Source organism: Myotis myotis, unplaced genomic scaffold (assembly GCF_014108235.1).
Source record: "Myotis myotis isolate mMyoMyo1 unplaced genomic scaffold, mMyoMyo1.p scaffold_m19_p_18, whole genome shotgun sequence".
Lineage (NCBI taxonomy): Eukaryota > Metazoa > Chordata > Mammalia > Chiroptera > Vespertilionidae > Myotis > Myotis myotis.
In genome coordinates this window covers 22,908,030-22,929,194 of record NW_023416322.1, presented here as the reverse complement: position 1 = coordinate 22,929,194, position 21,165 = coordinate 22,908,030, and the positions used below count along the sequence as shown (strand labels likewise).

General features: G+C 42.8%; 1 protein-coding gene across 2 annotated transcripts in view; it reads right to left on the bottom strand.

Moving 5' to 3' along the window:
* Positions 1-21,165, bottom strand: part of ASTN1 (astrotactin 1) — a 285,725-nt gene that overhangs the window by 46,429 nt on the left and 218,131 nt on the right. For both annotated transcript variants that reach the window (XM_036344655.1, XM_036344656.1), the window contains exons 13-16: positions 18,602-18,796; positions 16,649-16,776; positions 10,190-10,294; positions 8,143-8,331 (exon numbers count right to left, since the gene is read on the bottom strand). In XM_036344655.1, the coding sequence (XP_036200548.1) occupies positions 8,143-8,331; positions 10,190-10,294; positions 16,649-16,776; positions 18,602-18,796 (617 nt within the window). The remainder of the gene's footprint in view (positions 1-8,142; positions 8,332-10,189; positions 10,295-16,648; positions 16,777-18,601; positions 18,797-21,165) is intronic.

Below are 21,165 nucleotides of genomic sequence, written 5' to 3'. Positions count from 1 at the left end.
AAACTTACCCCTTATCCCACCACGGAGGCCTTCTCTGTACCTACCATCTTTTATATATATATATATACTAGAGCAGCCGTGGGCAAACTACGGTCCGCAGGCCGGATCCGGCCCATTTGAAATGAATAAAACTAAAAAAAAAAAAAAAAAAAAGACCGTACCCTTTTATGTAATGATGTTTACTTTGAATTTATATTAGTTCACACAAACACTCCATCCATGCTTTTGTTCTGGCCCTCCGGTCCAGTTTAAGAACCCACTGTGGCCCTCAAGTCAAAAAGTTTGCCCACCCCTGGGCTAGAGGCCCGATGCACAAAATTTATGCAAGACTAGGCCTTCCTTCCCCTGACTGCCAGCACCGGCTTTCCTCTGGCACCTAGGACTCAGGCTTCCCTTGCAGCCACAGCTTCGTCCGGCAGGGTGTCCAGAAGGACGTCCTGTCTAATTAGCATGTTATGCTTTTATTATTATAGATGTGTGTTTTTTTCTTGATTTCAGAGAGAAAGGGTAAGAGAGAGAGAAACATCAATGATGAAAGAGAAACACTGATTGGCTGCGTCCTGCACACTCTCTACTGGGGATGGAGCCTACAACCCGGGCATGTGCCCTGAAGTGAATAGAACTGTGACCTCCTGTTTCATATGTCAACACTCAACCACTGAGCCACACTGGCCAGGCTGTGCCTGCCATCTCAATAAGCTCCCCAATCCTACAGTCAACCTTTACGACATCACCTAGTTTTAGTCTCTTCATGGTTTCTATCACTATCTAGAACGATTGCTTTCATTTATGCGTTACTTATCCCTTTCTGTCTCTCTTCACTAGGATATAAGCTCTGTAAAAGCAGGAAACTTTTTGGTGCCATTCACCATTGTATGCCCAGTGCCTAGACCAATGTTTAGATATAAAAGGTTTTCAATAAACATGTAAACGCACTCTGAGGAAGCAGTCGATCCATATGTGAAGGCAAAGCTTATGATCTAGAATACTATATAATTAACTACTAAATTGTATGCTACGGATAGTATGTCACTATTGTCAGGGCCACAGTTATATGAAAGGAGCTTGGCCTCAGCACCAGCACTAAAACATCAGCCAGGTGAGAATATGAAGCTCTATGACAGTGAGCAGTTTCTAGAGGGAACAAAGGGGCTTCTTGAGCACTACTTTTAAAAACCTGGAGAGAATAACTGAGGAAGTAAGATGGGATAGTGTTACCTACAGAACCCAGTTTTAAAATATCAGCTTATCACCTTTAATCCTGATTGCTGGCATGTTTCCAATTCCTCTCAGTGCCTAAGGGCTTAAGACTGTTCAATTCTGCACACAAGCCTAACGATCAATGCCTTAATCAGGGAAACGTCCTGGTCCATTCAGGCTAGTCCTCCTGCCTGTGACAGTCCCTAGTGGACAGGATACCACGATGTCCCCATGGAGGCCACGTGCCAAGGGTCCAGGGCTGAAGTTCCTGCACTGGAGGGGGAGTGGAGGGGAAGAGGAGAAAGGGAGGATAAGGGAGCCCCTCCCTGCTGGTCTTCAATTAAATTACATAGCCTTTCTATTCAGAATGTGGTCCTTGGATTAGCAGCTTTGGGGTCATCTGCGAGCATGTTAGATATGCAAAATCTCAGCCCCCACCCAGATTTCCTGAGTCAAAATCTCCATTTGAACAAGCTCCCAGGTAATACGGGGCACAGTAAATTCCAAGACGTGCTTCTATTTAGGAAAACAAAACTACATCACAACAGATCACAGCAAAACAAACAAAAAAACAAAAAAATCATTCAACAATCAAAAATCCAGAAAACTCAAGGTGAAAGGCAATGGGGACCCATTACGAAGTCCAACATCTGGCCCTGGTCCTGGTGGGTTCACCTTAGAACAGTGGCCTGGCTTTAATTAGGTCTTGATCCCACTTTCATTTGGTCCACTACCCTTCCTCTTTGATCTTTTCGTGTGTCATCAGCAGGCAAAACAGCATGCAGCCATTCACGATGTATCTCATAGGTGAAGGTGTTCTTCCCCTCACTCTGCCACTTTTGAGTTCTGTGACCATATGCAAGTTATTTAAGCGCCTGGAGGCTTGATTCCCTGTCTTTCTCTCGGGGAGGGTGAGACTTCAGTGATACATATGTCTGAGAATTAAGTGAGAAAAGCTTTGTAACATTTTCAGCCAAGTGCCTGGCTCAAAGTAAGTGCTCAGAAAAATGGTAGCAGTTTGGCAATAGTATTTGTAGTCACTTCCTCCTTCACTCTATAGATCAATTGACTCTGAACCAGTGGTCAGCAAACTCATTAGTCAACAAAGCCAAATATCAACAGTACAACGATTGAAATTTCTTTTGAGAGCCAAATTTTTTAAACTTAAATTATATAGGTAGGTACATTGTTATTAACTTAATTAGGGTACTCCTAAGCTGGCCTTTGCTAAAATAATAATAAAGCCACCAACACAAAATAATTACAATTCTTAAATTGATGACAAAAATACCTGTAGGATTTGCAGCTGGTTGGAAAAATACAGGTAACTTTATGCTTCGAGTAGGTACTTTTGTCACCCGCACGCGGTTTGCGGACGCGACTAGCACTAACCACTGCACAATGAGACTGCTGACTGACCGGCTCACTCAACTTGTGCATGAATCGCGCACGCCTGCCCCGAGCTGCATATCCCGTGGCCCGCCTGTGCCACGTCTCCCGTCGCCTGACCGATCGACACCCCCCACTTCTTCTAACGCCACTTCTTCAAAATAGACTCGCCCAGGACGAAAACCGACTTCTGCGCATGGGCCACGAAGTTTCAATTGCACTGTACTGTACGTGCACGCCCGCACGTGGTATTTTGTGGAAGAGCCACACTCAAGGGGCCAAAAAGCTGCATGTGGCTCATGAGCGACCACTGCATCGGAGCCTAGGGATGTGAGACTTTAATTAAATCTTCGCACATATGTTTAGGAAAGCTCAGTTTCCTTTCGAAGGCTGTTTATGATGCCACCAGGCTCATTTGCAGCCTCACCCTCCTCAGGCCTGCCTGCCTGGGGCTGCCGGAGAACAGCTGTCTCCTCCACACCCCTTCTCCGTGCACTATAGGGTATGCACGTAGCAGGCCCGCAGCAAACATTTGTTGAATTAATTAATTAATCATTTAAAGGAAATAGCTATATGCCATAATTGCTTTGCTACTTGAGTGCTAACTTGGTCGTCATAAATGTGCATGAAAAGAGCCAAAAGAGCTGCTGGAGCTGGTTTGTGCTCCAGGGTCGTAAAACATAAAGCATTATAGAAACTTAAGCTATTAGTCTTCATTGGATTTCGATGTTGCATCCTTAACCTAATCAGATTTTTATGCCACGAACCACAATTATGTAAGTTAGCCTACAAACTGCACCAGAGTCAGATAAACAAGACGTACTCTCTGCCGGCCGGAGCTTACGGACCACACTCAGAAGGCTGGCTGCTGATTCAGCTAGTTTTAGGTTCGGCCACAGCAGAAGTCTGTTCATGATCTGGGGGAGACAGACTAACTGAGTATGTCTTAGGCTCCATTCCCCCCAAAACACATTGATGGGTAGCGGAAAACACGGCATCCTGTGTGGCAGAAATACAACCCGAGGAAGGGCTCCTTCTTCCTTTGACTCTAATCTGACTTACGACTTCTCAGAGCTAGAGGGTGGACTTCAGGGAAAAACTGTCAGCTTGTATCTAGGAAGACGAGGAAGCTATTCTTTTTAGTTTTCCCCATGGAACGGAAGCAACTCTGGAAACAAAACAAAGCAAAATGAAAGAACAGTGGATTTTGCACTAGAAGGTACAGCAGACAAGAAGAGTTCACTTATTGCCAACTGTCAACCCATGTGACCCCAGTGATAGGCACCAAAGGCAGTGGCAAGACCACGCAACGGCAAAGATCAGATCTGAACTAACAATGAAAATTTTGTTGGCAAAGGAAAGAAAGACCCAAGGAAACCCACTCCTGAATAAAGAAGAAAAGGAAATGTATTGTGCTTAGCACGTCAGGTGGAGGATTGAAAGTAATCCCTTGGAAGTTCTTATTTGAAGGTTCAATATTTTACAGTCACATCCCTAATCTACAGATCTATAGTTATTTACCGGTTTTTCTTGAAGTGAGAACAAAATAAAGGGTTCATTCCATCAACAAACAGTGGATGCTCATTATATTTTAGGCACTTTTTCAGAGATATAGACTCAAAGATTAATGAGAAATGGTCACAGGGTTTTGTACTTCTTCCCAGGTTTCTATCCAAATTTCAGCTCTCTGTAGGGACAACTGTGCGCTTTGTTTTCAGTTAACTTTATAAGTCTTCATTCAAGGTAATACAAACCTTTCATGATATATTTTTCATTGTTTTAAAAGAGTTTTATTGCAAAAGTGGCATATGCCTACTGTGATAAAAGCAATACAGAAGTTTTAAGAATAAAAAAATATATTTCCCTGTCCCATATCCCTAATCTTGAAGCAAACAGATAACTGGTTCATATAAATACATGAATAAAACTATTTTGAGGTTGTATACATCTCTCTCTCTCTCTCTCTCTCTCTATATATATATATATATATATATATACACATATGTGTGTGTGTGTATAGTGTGTGTATACATATATCGTGTGTGTGTCTATATATATGTATATATAGACACACATAAACACACTACACACTATATACACATATATACTACACAGGGTTGGGCAAAACTAGGTCTACAGTGTGAGTATGTGAAACCCAAAGTTTATTTTTCCATTATTATTAATTATTGTATTTTTTTCCATACGAACAACTCTAAACCTACTTTAACCCATCCTGTAAATATAGTGAGAAAGATGCCTGCTAAAGGATTAAATATACAGGGTGTCACAAAAAAATGCACCCACACTTTAATAGCTGATAGCTCAATTTTCAAAATGAAATATATTTTAATGAACACTACCTTTATAATTATTCAAAGTGTGTGTATACATTTGAGGGGGACACCCTATATATATATGAAATTTTAAAAACAGATGTAATCCTATATCCACCCTTTTACAACTTGCTCTATCTACTTCCAAATGGCTAGGAACAGACTATATCAGAATGGACAGGCAGTAAACTGGTAGCAAATAGCTGCCTGGTTGACTCTGAGGAATGGAAATAAATTATCAGGAAATAAGAGTGGGAGGAAGATTTTGCACTTTATTCTATTTTATACAATTAAAATTTTTTAAATAAGGAGAGAGAGAGAGAGAGAGAGAGAGGGAGGAAGTGTTGCCAAGTCTATCACGGGAGACAGTCATATAGGAAATAACAAGACAGGGAGATGTGAAAAATGCTGCCAAAGGATACATACACAGAGCTATAAGAGCACAGGATAAGTAGCAAAGAACTCTGCCCAGAGCATCAAGGAAGGCCTGGTGCAAGTGATGATGTCTAAGCATGCTCCTGAGGAGCAGGAAGGAAGAGATGGTGGGATGGAGGTAGACTAGAGGACAAGGTTAGACAGACAGACAGCACACACAAAGGCTCAGGAAGTGTGGGAAAGAACCAATGCCCTTTTCCAAACCAGGGAACCTTGATCCTGGACCCAGGGTTGGGGCCTGACACCGGGATGGGGTATTACTTAATGGCGAATACCAATTTATAGAGCTGGGCGGGGGGGGGGGGGGGGGGGGGCGGGGGGGGGAAGCAGGGGTGGTAAAAAAATGCAAGTAAGAAACAGAAAGCATAGTCAGGAAGACTAATTTGCTGATCCTAAGGATCCAAGAAAAGAGAAAAATCCTCTCAGAAATTAGGCAACTGAACAAACACCAGGAAAAGGAGAAAAAGAGAAAGTTCTAAGAGCAGGGTAAAAGAGGAGCCCAAGAAAATATTTCCAAATGAGACAGTAGTTATGGAGACTTTCGAGAGTGTATCTATGGACTTAGACTGGGCAGGGAGGGAAGCTCAGGCCTTAAGCCAGCGGTTCTCAACCTGTGGGTCGCGACCATTGGAAAACACATATAGCGTATCAGATATTTACATTACAATTCATAACAGTAGCAAAATTACAGTTATGAAGTAGCAACGAAAATAATTTTATGGTTGGGGGTCACCACAACATGAGGAACTGTATTAAAGGGTCGCGGCATTAGGAAGGCTGACTGTCTGGAAGCAAGTTGAAGTGATAGCAAGTAGCCTTATATGGTCAGAGTAGAGGATGCTTGGGGTACAGAGTGGTTAGTGAATCAGCAGTAAGAGGATAGGGTGTGGTAGACTGAATAATGATTAGGACCAGAGATGCCCAGGTCCTAACTTTCGGAACCCGTGAATGGCAAAAGTGATTTTGTAGATATGCTTAAATTAAGACTCTTGAGATGGAGAAATTATCCTGGAGTATCTGGGTGGGCCCAATATAATCAAAGGGGCCCTTATAAGAGGTGTCAGAAGGCGTCAGAGAGAAGGGCATGTGACTTATAGATTGGAGTGATGTGCTTTGAAGATGGTGGAAGGGGCCACAAGCCAAGGAATACGGGTGGCCTCTAGCAGCTGGCAAGGACAAGGACATCTTGCCACTCTGGAGTCTGCAAAAGGAACCTGTCATACTGATTAATACCTTGAGTTTAACCCACTAAAACTGATTTTGGACCTCTGGCCAGAACAGTCAGAAAGTGAATTATGTTGTTTTACGATCAATAACAAGCAAGGGGGTGTATACATCAGAGCTACAGTAAACAGATGGACTGTGACAGAGCTGGCTCCAAAGTGGCAAAATGGGTTGAGATCAAAAGTAGAGCACAGTGCTAATGCCACAGACAAATTTCCCTCCTGGGCTCAGTGTTCAACCTTTAGGACACTGTCATACTGGGGATGGATGCAAGGGGAGAACCCAGAGTTCGGGGAGGGTCAGACTCATCCCCAGCAGTCCAGCGGCTGGCAACCCTTGAACTATTGGCAAAGAGAAACAGAGGAGGGTTTAGCCTTTTGGTTTATCACTAGGCTGTGGCATGGAAACTTAGGAAGCTTTGCTAGCTGGTCTCATCTATATTTTCTTTCGTTACACTCCTTTATTGGCAAATTGGAATCAGAACAATTTTAAGATGCTGAAGTTTGAACCCTGTGGTTGTGTCTTTGAGTTTAGAGAAATCAGGGCTTGGGATGGGGTGAGGCCATGGGGAATGCCTGTAGCAACTGAAGTCCAGACCAGACACAAGCCTTTTACTTCTTCTGGAAGGAAGTAGCAAGAGACACTCTCAGGCCTCTGCTACTTTTTAAGCAAGACAAAACTGGACTTCGTGTGGCGATCAGAGGACCAAGAGCATCCCAGCCATGGGGGACCATTTTCCCTCCTGCAGCCTACCTGTCCCTAGTCCCTTGATCATTAAATGTCTATTGTGCTGATTTCATTAGTAGCCTTTAGCAGCTCACATATCCACAGCTTGGCCTCCTCAGAATGCCATGAGGGTGAGCTCAGGAGAAGACATTCATGAACGGCGATTCTTAACCAGTCCTGGTTGACCAGAACCCACATTAACTAGGCAGCACTCCTCTACCAGAAAGCAAATTCAGAAAGTTTGAAAAGCACCAGTCTTACACTTACTTGGACTGAATAGTAATTTGCCATCAAACAGCAGACAAGGAATTATTTGTGAGGCTGGTATCTGGAGCTACATAAGCCGTATAGCTCACATCAGTAGGAAAACTGGGTGTAAACATAGGGCGGGAGGGCAAGAGAAGGGGTTATTGTGTAGCTGCTGGAAGGAGTTGCCAGTCAGTGAAGGCTGGGACTGTGGGGTACAGGAAGTGGTGGGGAGACTGCAGTAACCACGTCCTTCTCCTCTACTTCATAAAAACAGCTGTTGTTATGATAGCAGAAGCATGGCGAGTGGCTGGTAAACCTTTCAAGGATTCTCCCTACAATAACTAACAGAGTGAGCGTACAGTTTGGGCACCATGCTGAATAAAAGTTTCCCCTGAATACCCGCATGCTGAGACTGAGTTTTAGCAACCAAACCTTGGCATTTTAAGGATGTGGGGCATCAAGGCAATACCCACATTGGTCATTCACCTACATACTCCTTAAGTCTGGTCCTATTGCACCTAGACAGCCAGGAATTGCTGTAAAATTTGGGGTGTAAAATTTGTGGATGCTCATGTCTGTCACTCACCTTTGCTAATGTCTTCATATTCCAGCCAGAGTCGCCGCTGGACTTGCTTGTTTGGGTACCAGATAGAGCAGGACTCCTCAAAGCCATAGATAGCTTCCTGGATGTAGTGGTTACCAAACTGGTCCAACAAGGCCACAAAATCCCCACGGGATGTCGCCCCATCGAGGGAGTGGAGAGCATTGCTGAGGGCTGTGGAGAAACATCACCCAAGAGTAAGAGTGAGAACTCACAATAGGGGCATCTGGGTTCCCAGGTCATTCAGTCCCAATTGTGGATGCCCTGTGTAGCCCAGAGTGAGTTGCAGAGCTGGCTGGGATTACAAGTGAATTTCCATTCAACTAAACCAGATCTTTTGGTTCCTAAACAAATTATCTATCTCTTTAAGCCAGTTGGCCATGTTGTTAATTGTACAAATTAAGCAGAACATTGCCAAATCTACTCCCCTGCTTAAGTTAATGGTTTTTTGTTTGTTTTTTCTCTCAAATTGTAAGTCGTGACATTAAATCATTTTATCAAGCTCAAATAATAGCATTTGGGGGGGGGGGAAGAGAAAAAAAATAGCATAGTCTAAAATAGACACACAAATACCAGCAGAGAACATTTCTCATCGTAAGATGAAGTATCACTCATGGAACTTCTGTTGTGTGTATGTGGGAGTGTGCCTACCCCAGACTTGTTCTCCCTGTTTAAGAGAATTATGTTTGTCTGAAAAATAACCTGCAACAAATTTTCTGAATCTAATGCCTGCTGACCCTGGCCAGCTCTCCACAGCCCTTCTTTCATATAGCCTTGCACACCTGTGTCCTATTAGTAAAAAGCAGAACCTGGCCCAGGCATGAGACCTCAAGTCCAGAGGCCATTCTGAAGGCATATGGCAATGGAGGTATCTAACTGTTAACCCCTGATATGCAGTCCCTGTGTTGGGTAGGGCCTATACAGCTGGAGTTTCCTAGAATGAAGAGGGGCTTAGTTTTTTCTTGGTGTTTTCTGCACCAGCAGAGTTGACTTCAGTAAGATCCCCATCCCAATCCCTTCTTGCCAAGAACTTTTCATAATAAGAAATAAAAAGTTCAGAGTCCTTCCTGTCCTCTGCAGATGTTCTCTACCCTTAATGCATTTCTTTCTATGTGCACAGAGCCTTATCTTTTGTGAGCCTTATCTATCTGCTCTTCAAAACTGCATCCAGCCTCTACCCTTTCTCTCTCTCCTGCTGGCCTTAAGCTCTGCCTACCCATGGCTGGCCCAAAGACAATACTCCCTTGTCTTGTCAGCCGGTGCCAATAATACCATCTGAATCTAGTCAGCCTTCCACCTAACACAGAGAAGCCAAATTTTGTAGCATAAACGTCCGGTCTGGTACATTCCTTAGGTGCCCTCAGAGGACGGAGTTGAGTAATGTCCTAGTCCATGGGTGAAGCAGAATAGTAGAGACACAGACCTATATTAAGGCCATATTTACAGAAATTTTCTCTTTTGCAAATTGTACATTAGAACTGCTAAAATGCTAGGAAAACTTGATTCAAGGCATTTACCACTAAGATTTGAAGAATACTTGTACAAGGCACCTCACTGTTTTGTTTTAGAATAATTTGTCCTAAGTTTCAAATTCACTATTCCTTAACTTAATAAATCTAGCTGTCTCTCTATCATCTGTTTTGCTTGCATGCTGTTTAGGAATTGTAAGCTATTTTCTATTTTTCCTTCCCCCACCCCTCTTTCTTGCTTCTTTCCCCTATTTCCTTCATTGTATGAAACCTCTAAGTTTTGCTCCTTGCAATTGGAACAAAGTGATAAAGTAGGTGTTTATCTTCAGTGGTCCCTGCCTTGCCCTTTCCATCTCTTCTATGACCCAAGATAAAATCTGCAATTTAATCCATCCTTAGAAAAGGGTCTGCTTCCAGCCATTTGCCCTGAAAGGTGAGTACAAATGAACTGATTATCTATCTCACTTAGAATGCACCTTCGACAGTGGGCTAAAACACTGTGCCCTGGGGAAGGAACTCCTGCCCCAGAGCAGGTGGGAGTGACAGCATGCTGCTGTGCTCACCCTGAGAGATGGTCGCTTGGTTGAGTTTGATGTGGTACATCACAGACCGGACCTTCCAGTGCTGCAGCACGGGGTAGCCAGACACCTCGCTGAAGTTCACCATCCCTAGGGGCAGAGGAGAACACGGGCTCAGCATGTGCGATGGATTCCCAAGTCCCAAACCTATTGGGTTGGCCTGGGGGTCAGTGTGGGGGGCAGTAAGTGTGAGAAAATTTGATGGAGAGAATTTCTGGAACCATAGTCACAACAGATATTATTCACTGAACCCTGATTCTGTGCCCAGCATTTTGCTAAACCCTCTGAACCTATAAAGTCATTTGATTCTTGTGCAATAGGTATTATTATTTGCATTTTATAAATGGGGAGACTAAGGCTCAGAGAAGGTGTTTGCATAAGGGCCCTAGGCCAACAGGTGTGTCTGAGACAGGGCTGGGGTTCTTAACCATTCTGGTATAATATTCCCTTAATAAATGTATATAAAACGCTAGGCTTACTGTAACACACCAGATTTTTACTGCCTTTAATAGTTGCAGTAATTGACTTAGCTTACATACCTGATAACATTGATTTTTCCGTCCCATTTAACTGATCCGTCTTCAGTATTTAAGTTTTAATTACTCTGAAGTTGATCATGCTTATTTCTTCTTTACCAGGAGGAACAGTGTCAGCGCAACTAAGTTAAGGGGCAGGAATGGCCCTCTATTGGGTGACACTGATGTGCCAGACACGGTGATAGACACTTTATTGCACTCCTCCTTTTATTGGTGGGACACCTGAGGCTCCAAGAAGGCAAATTACTCATCTAAGGTCACTCTCAAGAAACACATCCTTGTAGCCTCTTAGTGATGTTATAATGGGCTGTTCCTTTGTGGGCACCTTGGAACGGCACCCTATTTGAATTCTGGCCATTAATATAAAATGCTACAGAAACAAAATAATTAGGCCATAGGTCAGTGGTTCTCAACCTTCCTAATGCCGCGACCCTTTAATACAATTCCTCATGTTGTGGTGACCCCCAACCACAAAATTATTTTCATTTCTACTTCATAACTGTAATTTTGCTACTGTTACGAATCGTAATGTAAATATCTGATATGCAGGATGTATTTAGGCGACCCCTGTGAAAGGGTCGTTTGACCGTCAAAGGGGTCGCGACCCACAGCTGGAGAACCGCTACCATAGGTAGTAAAAACAAAAATTCACCTTGCTAAGTTTAGAAAACCAATTTTAGCTTAATTTCTATGCCTGTTTGCTATGTATATATTATAGGAATAAGTATATAGAGAGATATATGCATATTTGTATATATACAAATATAATGGCCATATATAAAATAAATTTAGAAGACAGGAGATAGTGACTGTGTGTATAAATATAATGGAAATAATACATATATAGTGAATTATCCTGCCATTTTAACCCATGCTTCCTTCAGGCATAATCAACTAATTTAATACCTAAACTAGATGAAGAGTGGGTGGGATTAATTAGCTGCTTGTCAATGCTGATCAAATTAGGTGTGCAATTACCAAACTTCCATTTCTGTGTGAATCATATGGGAATAATTATTGGTAAGATAAAAAGAAAAAAGGTCAGAAGAGGTACTTAGTGAATCAATTGCTTAAATCTAATTGTAGGCCATCAATGATTAACACTCAAAGAAGGTTTTAGCACTTTTTCTTTCAAATGTTCTTCTTTTAGGGCATAAAGTTTTATGACAACAGTCATTCTCCTACCTACTCTGGCTTTTAACCTTTATGCTAATTTTCAAATCATATAAATGAAATTATGCTTTTACAAGTTTAAGACCCAGTCACATACCCCAAAGGCACGTTTTATTGGAACATAAGAGGCACACTGTGGAGGACTGTTCTAGATAACGTGTACCCTATAGTTAAGTCAGTTCATCAGCTTGCTGTGTTTTTGAAAAGTTTAATAACAAAAAAATAGCAAGCCCACTAAATAAAGATTTTTCAATATACAGTATTATAAAATGTTCCCTTTAATTGAATTGTTTCCTAGTGGGACAAGAGAGGAGCGGGAAATCAGGAGACGGGTGTTCTAAAACTGGCTATGGGGGAGAGGGGTTTTGACTGCAAGTCTGGAGCCTGAGCTTCCTCTCTCTGGCCACCTGGCTAGAGGATCTGAGTTCCCAGTTGTTTTGTCTATAAAGCTAGAGGCTCAGCTGAAATGACCTAGTCCTTCCTTCTCAATTCTGTGATTCCAATCAGGCTTTGTGACTTTGGACTAGGCAACTCGTGTTTTACAATTTTCCTATCTGGAAAGTGGGATTGCGATTCATCTTACCTACTTGGTAGGTAGGCTGTCAGAACAAAATTATGTTTCGGGTATAAAAGTATGTTGAGAAAAGATAAACCACTACATGGAACATGGCTTCCACCATGTTGTCACTTCTACCTCACCTCACTCATCACCCCTAATTATGTGAACCTGACACTTCTTAATTGATGCTTTTGTTATAAATATCTAGAACAACAGAGGAACTAAAAAATGCAGGAAGTACGAATGCAGAAGAGTAGAGAGGGATGAGTGTCCCACATTCACCCAGGGTGAGCCAGACAACCGAACTGCTCTGTTACTTAACTACCATTCTACTTAATGCGTTTATGCCAGAGCACAGCTAAGGAAACGGTTACATAACTGTGCTGCTCGGCAGATGTTGTTCTGTGCCCACTTACAGATAATATTTCCATTATTTAAAAAGAAAGGGATATTTTAAAGTAGATATACTTTTCAGCTGAGTCATAGAATTATTTCTCAGTGTGCCCTTGGCATTGCAGTAGGCTCGAGTTAATTTATTGTTATTTGGAATACATTTATGAATGACTCTTTTTTTCAAACAAAGTATCTCCAACTAATGTTTTCTCCAGAATAAACATTAATTTTTTCCTTAACTATGCCTGAAGAAAAAGTGACTGAATAGATTTATGTGAGAGAAAGAAAGGAAGAAAGGGAGGGTGAGAAGGAGGGAAGGCGGGAGGAAGTAAAGAAGAAAGGAAGGAAGCTTTTTTCTATTATTTATTTGAAATGTCAGGGGATATATTATCACCAAAGTTCTAAAGTCTGTTTCCTTTGGTTGACCTTGAAGGAGTTCCTAAGAGCACAGAACTCTACATCTTCATATTGCTTTAGCGACTGTGATGCCCAGTAGACCCATGAGTGGGGTCAGCAGTCTCTTCTACCTCCTTGGTCTGCCCCTGCACTCTCTTCTTTTCCTTAATTAAGAGACTGAAAATACAAATAGATGATGGCCAGATCACATGTAAAAATAGAACTCTGACCCAGAATCTGCAGCAATCAGCCCAGAAAACCAACCTATCCAAAGTAATCAGCCCAAGAAGGGAGTCTACTATCCTACATCAGATCTGTAGGAAGTCAGAGCACTATCTCGAGCAACCAGTCCAGGATGCCAAACAGTAACACCTGTAAAAGTTGGCCCACCATGCCCAGGACTTGATTAATAACTGACAGATTCCCAATTTTTGTTCTTGCTTCCAACTTAGGTCCAACCAGAGAATGCCAAATATGTCCCCCTAAACACTCACAGAGAATGCCATACTCCTGGGTAGTTGGCCCTCTATTGCCAACAACTCCCCCAGGGCTCATCTGGCCTCTCTTCTTCCCCTCTAAATTCTCCTCCCCTCCGCCTGCCCATCTGTCTCTTCCAAGAAGAAGTGAAGGCAACCGACTCCCATACTACAGACTCTATAGAATAGAGAAAGCTATGAATAAACAGCTTTCATCTGATTAGTCTACATTTATTTTCACACAACTTATTATATGAAAAAGGCTGGTAAAGCTCAGCCTTAACTGTTATTTTGATAAAGGGGGAAGCAATCAGCAAGATAAAACACACAAGTCAATATTTTCTAGTATGTCTTCAAACCAGAAATTCTGAAAGATGAAAATAGCTGTTATGTGTAAGAGAATTCTCTAGGGACGTAAGTTTAGGAACTGCTGGTTTAAATGAAGTCAACCGATTTCTTTATCTCGGGGTTTCTGGAACCTGTTGTATGCTAAGATGTTGCAAAGAGTTGAAGACAGAACTTATTTAAAAGTGGAGCACTGGCCCATTCCTAGTCAGGGCACATGCCGTAGTTGCAGGCTCCATGCCCAGTGTGGCATGTAGGAGGCAGCCAATCAATGATTCTCTCTCATCATTGATGTTTCTCTCTCTCTCTCCCTCCCTCCCTCCCTCTCTGAAATCAATAAAAATATATATTTTTTAAAAAGAGTGGAGCACTGTTTTTTCATGCTTAGAAATGCTGATATAGAAGATTCCCTCTAAAATCCAAGCTTGTAGGTTTATGGGGATTACGACCTATACTAGCACAATAGTGTGACAAGATATGAAATTATCTGTGTGACTCTCAGGAAAGATACAAGTAAGTGTTGCCCGACTAGAAAGTTAATATGGAAGAAATCTGGTCAACCATCTCTTTAATTGACTCTTCTAGTTATTCTGGGCTTTATATAAAGAAGATGGATTCCTTTATATATCAAAGAAGAGTTCTTGGTCTAAATGGCACCACTTTTTAATCAAAATAGGTTAAAAACAAAGGCAGGCTACAAAAGTAGCAGGTCAAGAAGGGTTCCCTCTACACTTCGGAACATAGACTTCACTCTCTCAAGGCCATGAAAACGAAAGTGATCCATGTGGATACCCTGTACTCTTTGCCTCCAACATGCCACATCAGGCAAGGTCCGAGGGCTCGGGAAGAAAGAATGTTCTGTTGTGGCTGATGACCGAATTCATATCTTTTCCCTATTTCCAAAGATATTCTGGTGTTTCTCAGATTTATCCACCCACTCCTCCCCAGAAAGCTTCAGGTAGCATCCAGGACTACTCTCTGTCCTCCAGGCCTGGCGACCCAAATACAGTCTCACCTGCACAGTAAGTTTAACGTGTGAGGTTGTGGTGGGTCTTTAAATGGAAACCAGGTGGCTTTTTACTGGTGTGGACCCTGTCCTATTTGTGCATCTCACCCCTCCTTTACCAGGTAATTTAGACGCCCGGCAAATGTTTCTCAGCAAATGAAGTGGAAGCAAGACATCAAGATTCCCCAGCACCAGAGATGTAGGCTTTAGAGACATGCCCAGAGGCTGCGCTGTACTTTCTTCATTTTAAGGTCTGTGTGTGTGGGGGTGTGTGTGTGTGTGGGTGTGTGTCTGTGTTTGTAGTTGTTTTTTAGTGGGGAACTGATTTCAATGAGATTTATTTCTGGTCCAGGTATATCTAATTGTTTTCTTTCTTGCTCCCTCTCCTCCCCCCATAGATAAAACACTAAGGTTTATTTATTTATTTAACAAACATATCTCACTGTGTATCAGCAACTGTTCTATAAACTTTACAACCGTATAAGGAAGATAATATTCATTTTTACAGGTAACAAAAACTGAGGGACAGAGGTCAGTAACTTGTCCAAGATTACACAGTCAGTGTAGAGTTGAGCCCAGCTGTCAGGTTCCAGAGCCTTCGCTATTAATCACTATGTACACTACCCCAGACAGACCTATTTCTAATTCTACCCAGGTCTAAACTACAATGTTAACATAACTCAATATTTGGAAGAGGCTTGACCCCAGCACAATCCATTACCGAGAAAAGGAGGGAAAAGGGGGGAAAGGGTAAAAAATAAGCGTCATAGAATGAGGAAGGAAGAGAAGTAATGGAGAAATGAACAAAGCCAGTAAAGAAATTGTGCTTACATCCAGCCTTCCAGCACATGACGCTGGGTTCCTGGTTAGTTGCCCTTTATGGATGGGTCCATGGAACCCTTTGAAATGTCTTCTTTAGTCCAGGAGATGCTAACTGGGGGTCTTCACAGACACAGAAAGGAGAAGCTTCCCCTGAGGTTCTTGCCTCTTCCCATCAACCCTTCCCTTAGTTCCATATGAGCCAGGGGAAGATGCCACTGGGCTCAGAACAGCATTGTGGCAGGTGTCGCTCCATCTTATGATAAGGCATGACCCGAGAAGCTGCAGTGTCTGAAGTCACACAGCTAGAAAGTAGCAGAGCCGGGATTCAGACCCTGGGTCGTTGGACCACCCTCACACTGCCCCACAGTACTTGGCAATGACAGACATTCAGGCCACAGTAACCTGCACCTTCTCTCTGCCTCTGCTATGATCTGGTTATACCCTTTAATCCACTGAGAACTCTGAACTCTCATCTACTACCCCATCTGATTCAAAGCATCCCAGTGAGTCTAGCGAGAAAGGTATTATTATGAGTATTTTACAGATGATTATATAATAATATTGGCAATTTTACTGACAATCCCACCAGTGTTCAGTTTTAGGACTGAGCTTTTATTGTATATTAAGGAAATCACTGGCTTTGAAACCAAGTAAGTGAGGTCAAGAGTCTTCATTTTATGAGACCCTGGGGAGCCACCTGGCATTTGCAGGGTAAGTGAGGGCAGGAGGCATACTTACCAGTCAGAAAGTCTGGGTCAGGGGTGGGCTCTGAGATTTCCTCCAGGCACTGGTTCTCCAGGGGGACAGTGGCCACCACAAGACCATCTGGCAGCTGCTGGTCTAAACCTCGAGCAAAGTTGTTTTGCCTGGAAACAGATGCAGACATTTATTTCTGAGTGTGCAGGTGAATCCCACTCCTTAGTGTGAAATCCATATCTCAACCCACAATGAAAAAATTCTTTCTGGGCCAAAAACTCCCCTCATTCGGAACCCCACTCAGTGTACATGTCTGGAGTAGGACGTGGGTGTGAGAGGTAGGGTGAGGGCTGGGGGAGATTAGAAATAAACCAGATAAAAAGGTTTGCTCGGAAGATAGAGACATTCTTTCTTCCCATCCCTGTCCCTATTTCTCAGTGCCCTCTGCATAAGATCTGCGTGTTTGTGGTCTCATTTCTAGATTACAGAGAAGACCCAGCCATCACAAGAATGGGCATGACACCTCACTGCTTGCTGTTGGCAAGGTCCCAGGCAAAAGGGGAAATACAGTAAAGTCTACTGTCTAAAAGTGACTCCAGGAACTGGCTTGGAAATTCATGTGAGTCTAGGGCCTCGGTTTGTTCATGAGACTCTAGGCTCAGGTTGCTATGAACTGCTCGTCCATATCACAATGGTTTCATCATACTTATCACCTCCCAAAGCATGAGTTCTGAGGAAGGTGTATTCAAGTAGCCTAAGACCGAACAGAAACAGGGGTCAAATGCAGAATCTCCTAGAAATAGTCTAAACCGATGGTTTGAAACATTTTGCTCTAGGATCCCTTTACACTCTTAAAAATAACTGAAGGCCCCAAGTTACTCCTGTTTATGTGGATTACCTCTATCAACATTTACCCTATTGGAAATAGAAGAATTTTAAAAATATTAATTTACTGGAAAATATCAATCATAAAGCCATTAAATATTAACATCCTATATAATTTAGGGTTAATATGCAAATTGACCGTCACACCCTCACACAAGATGGCCACCCCCATGTGGTCACAAGATGGTCACCACAAGATGGCCGGCAGGGGAGGGCAGTTGGGGCGACCAGGCTGGCAGGGGAGAGTAGTTGGGGGGAAAGAGGCTGGCAGGGGAGGGCAGTTAGGGGCGACCAGGCCTGCAGGGGAGGGCAGTTGGGGGCAATCGGGCTGGCATGGGAGTGGTTAGGGGGTGACCAGGCTGGCAGTCAGAAGTGGTTAGAGGCAATCAGGCAGGCAGGCAGACAAGCGGTTGGGAGCCAGCAGTCCCGGATTGTGAGAGGGATGTCCGACTGCTGAGGGGTCCCAGATTGGAGAGGGTGCAGGCTGGGCTGAGGGACACCCTCCCTGCCCAGTGTATGAATTTTGTGCACTGGACCTCTACTATGCTATAAAACATAATGAGCGGAGTAGCATTATTTTATATTTTTTGCAAAGTTTTACAATATCTGACTTACAAGACAGCTGAATTCTCACTTCTGCATTCAACTTACTGAAACATATTGTTTGGGTTGAAGTATACAAAGGAAACCCAGCCTCTCTTTATTTGGAAAAGGCAGGACTCTATCTCTTGGAAGGACCTCAGTGTTGCTCAGGGATTCTTGGACCATACTTGAGGACTGCTACTCTAGACTGACTCACACACTGATTCTTCTACTCAGAAGGAAAATAGAACCTGAGCATTTTGTGGAGGGTTCCACAGAAAATCTTCCAGTTCCTGCTGGGCAAGATAAGAATTTATTTCATACTTCACTGTTCACCCAGAGGAAGCATGGTTCTAGAACTCTGGAAGGAGGAGTGCAGACTTGGAAAAGACCATGGGAGAGAACATAACCTGTCCTTTTAGGATCACATTTATCTCGCTCTAAGATGTAACATGTGATGCTGGCTAAAGCTCTGAGGGGGAAGATCTAGCAGCCCCGAATAATCAATTCTATGGACTTGAGGTTCACCTGAATGTTCCTTTCAGCACTTGTCCAGAAGCCACTTCCTTGGAATGGTTGTTGTAACCAAAGAACATCTCCCCAAAGAGTGTCTGGTTCATGGGAAGCTCCCTGCTTTCCCCACAGTCGCCTCCCTCTGGGCAGGTCTCCGAGACAAGTTGGCAAGAGCGTCCATCCACACCCAGTTTGTAATCCTCAATGCACCTGACACAGTGGAAAACTCGAGATGTTAGTCCATCAACGAGCTATGCAGTCAACTCAACCCAATTGGTTGGGAGGAAATGCCTTTGGGAGTGTGTTGAGTAGCTGAAGATGGTGAATATCCCAATGTGATTTTTGTCACAACTCAATTTCTTAAGCCTGTAAACCAAGTCTCCTTCCACGATGTGATCACAATGAACCTCTCACCTTACCTTTGCAGATAAATGCTTTCAGAGCTTTGGAGGACTGTCCTGTACTCCTTTAAGTATCTGATTTCCCAAATAGCTCAAGAGATAAGCTTGTAAATGAGTTAACTCATTTAAAATCCAAGATATTTTGGAGCCTTTCTCCGGAACCATCTATATGGCCAGATTCTGCCTTTGTTTAGAGGGTAAGTAGGCAGAGAAAAAAAAAATGACACTGTACTTAAGAAATTAATGACCTTCTAAATCTGGTCCTGTGACAAGTCACTAAGAAATTAGGAAGATTGATCATCTTCCGGCTGTGTTCTGTTAGAATGTATCCAAACACAAGGTCTACCCATATTAACTCCCCCTCCAATTAAACTAAATAGCAGCTAGGTCATGGAGTGCGGCACCTCCTCGACACCCTCCCCATTAAGCGTGTCCAGTTACTCTAATGGAAGGGCAACACTGATGCTGCCAAATATGGGTCAATGACCCAAAAGTCATTAACTGGACCGTATTTGTAGTTATATTGAGAAGACTATAATTTGTTAGTCAAGTAAGAATTCTTTTGATAAAGCTGCCATTTAAAAAGCATATTGATTTAATATGAAGTACACAAGATTTTGAATTTGTGGGTGTTCATGGCATTAAAACACATCTTTTATTACTACCTACAGTAACTGTTGTAATAAGATAAAGACTCTGTTCTATGTAGAGGAACAAATAATCATAGTTTTAAGTGGTTAGAAGCAATATTGTAATGGCAATGACACTACCCTTTACAGGTGACCTTGAGCCAGTTTATTAAACCCTCTGAGCTTCAGTTTTCATATCTGCAAAAGGAGGGGAAGCAGCAGCTGCTTCTCTGGGTTGTTGAGAAGACAGACAATGAAACTCAAGAACTTCTGTTGTGTTAGCATATAGCAGGTCCTCGTCAAATGTTTCCATCATTATTATTAGCAGAGGCACAAATGTGACTCATGTGAATGCCCTTGAACTAGTTCTCCCGATTTACCATTTATATATTTGTGTGAACAAGTGTGACCAGAGCTCAGACTTGGTCGTTAGATAAGAATCTCAAACCAAGGACTTGTCAGGCTATAGTAGCTTGGAGAGTGCTGCATACACACGTGTACTGAATTCTGATTGCAACAGGGAAGGAGTCCAGTTAGGGAGCTATTGCATTAGTCCAGGTAACAGATGTAATTCCAGACCCACAAAGGACTCTATGGTACCAATCTAGGTCTGGGACAAGATAGTGAGGTGACTCCATCCTTGAGCTGTATCATAGTATTTCTATAAAGAATATTGAAGCTGGCCAGTTCCCTCAGACCACTGTGAGCATCTGGCCAATTCCCCTCCTTAGGACCCCGTATCCCCTATTCTCCGTGCTCATCACCGTGTGTCCCACTGGGAACGCCTTTGAGGGCAGAGATCAGGTTTCATAGCCTGCGATCTCCTATATTTAACAACTAAGTTTTCTGCACAAACTAGTTGCTCAAATATATGTTTATGAAATAAATAAAGCTATACAACTTTGGCTGAACTTACCTCTATTAACTGAGGTGGGTCAACCATAATGATAACATTATAGAGACATGAAGATTTAGATCAAGCTTCCATTTATGAAATGGGATTTTATAAGAAACTGAATTGAAAATTGCTCGGTTGCAAAGAAATAAAAAAAAATGAAAAACAATAAAATAACATTACTATTCCATCAAATAACCTTTTCATGATTATTAGCAACAATCTAGCATAGGTTTATTATTATAAACATTGATTTTCATTGTAAGCCTATTAGATTGTGAGATCCTTGAGGGCAAGAACTACACATCTTTCATCTTTGCAGCCAGGGACCAGCATGGTTGGTGGCATAAAGGAAGCAAGCTCCCTGACAGGCAGAAAAAGGGTGGGGAGGGAGAGGAAAGGAGAGGGAAGGAGGGAAAGGGAGAAGGAAGGAGAGAGGACAGGACAGACAAGCAAACTAGGGTTGTGTAAGAATGGGCCAAGACCTGGCACGGTGGCGCAGGTGGTTGGAGTGTCACCCTATACACCAAAACGGTTGAAGGTTTGAATCCCCATTAGGACACATACCTAAGTTGTGAATTTGATTCCAGGTCAGGATGCATATGTGAGGCAACTGATTGATGTCTCTCTCTTACATCGATTTCTCTCTGTCTC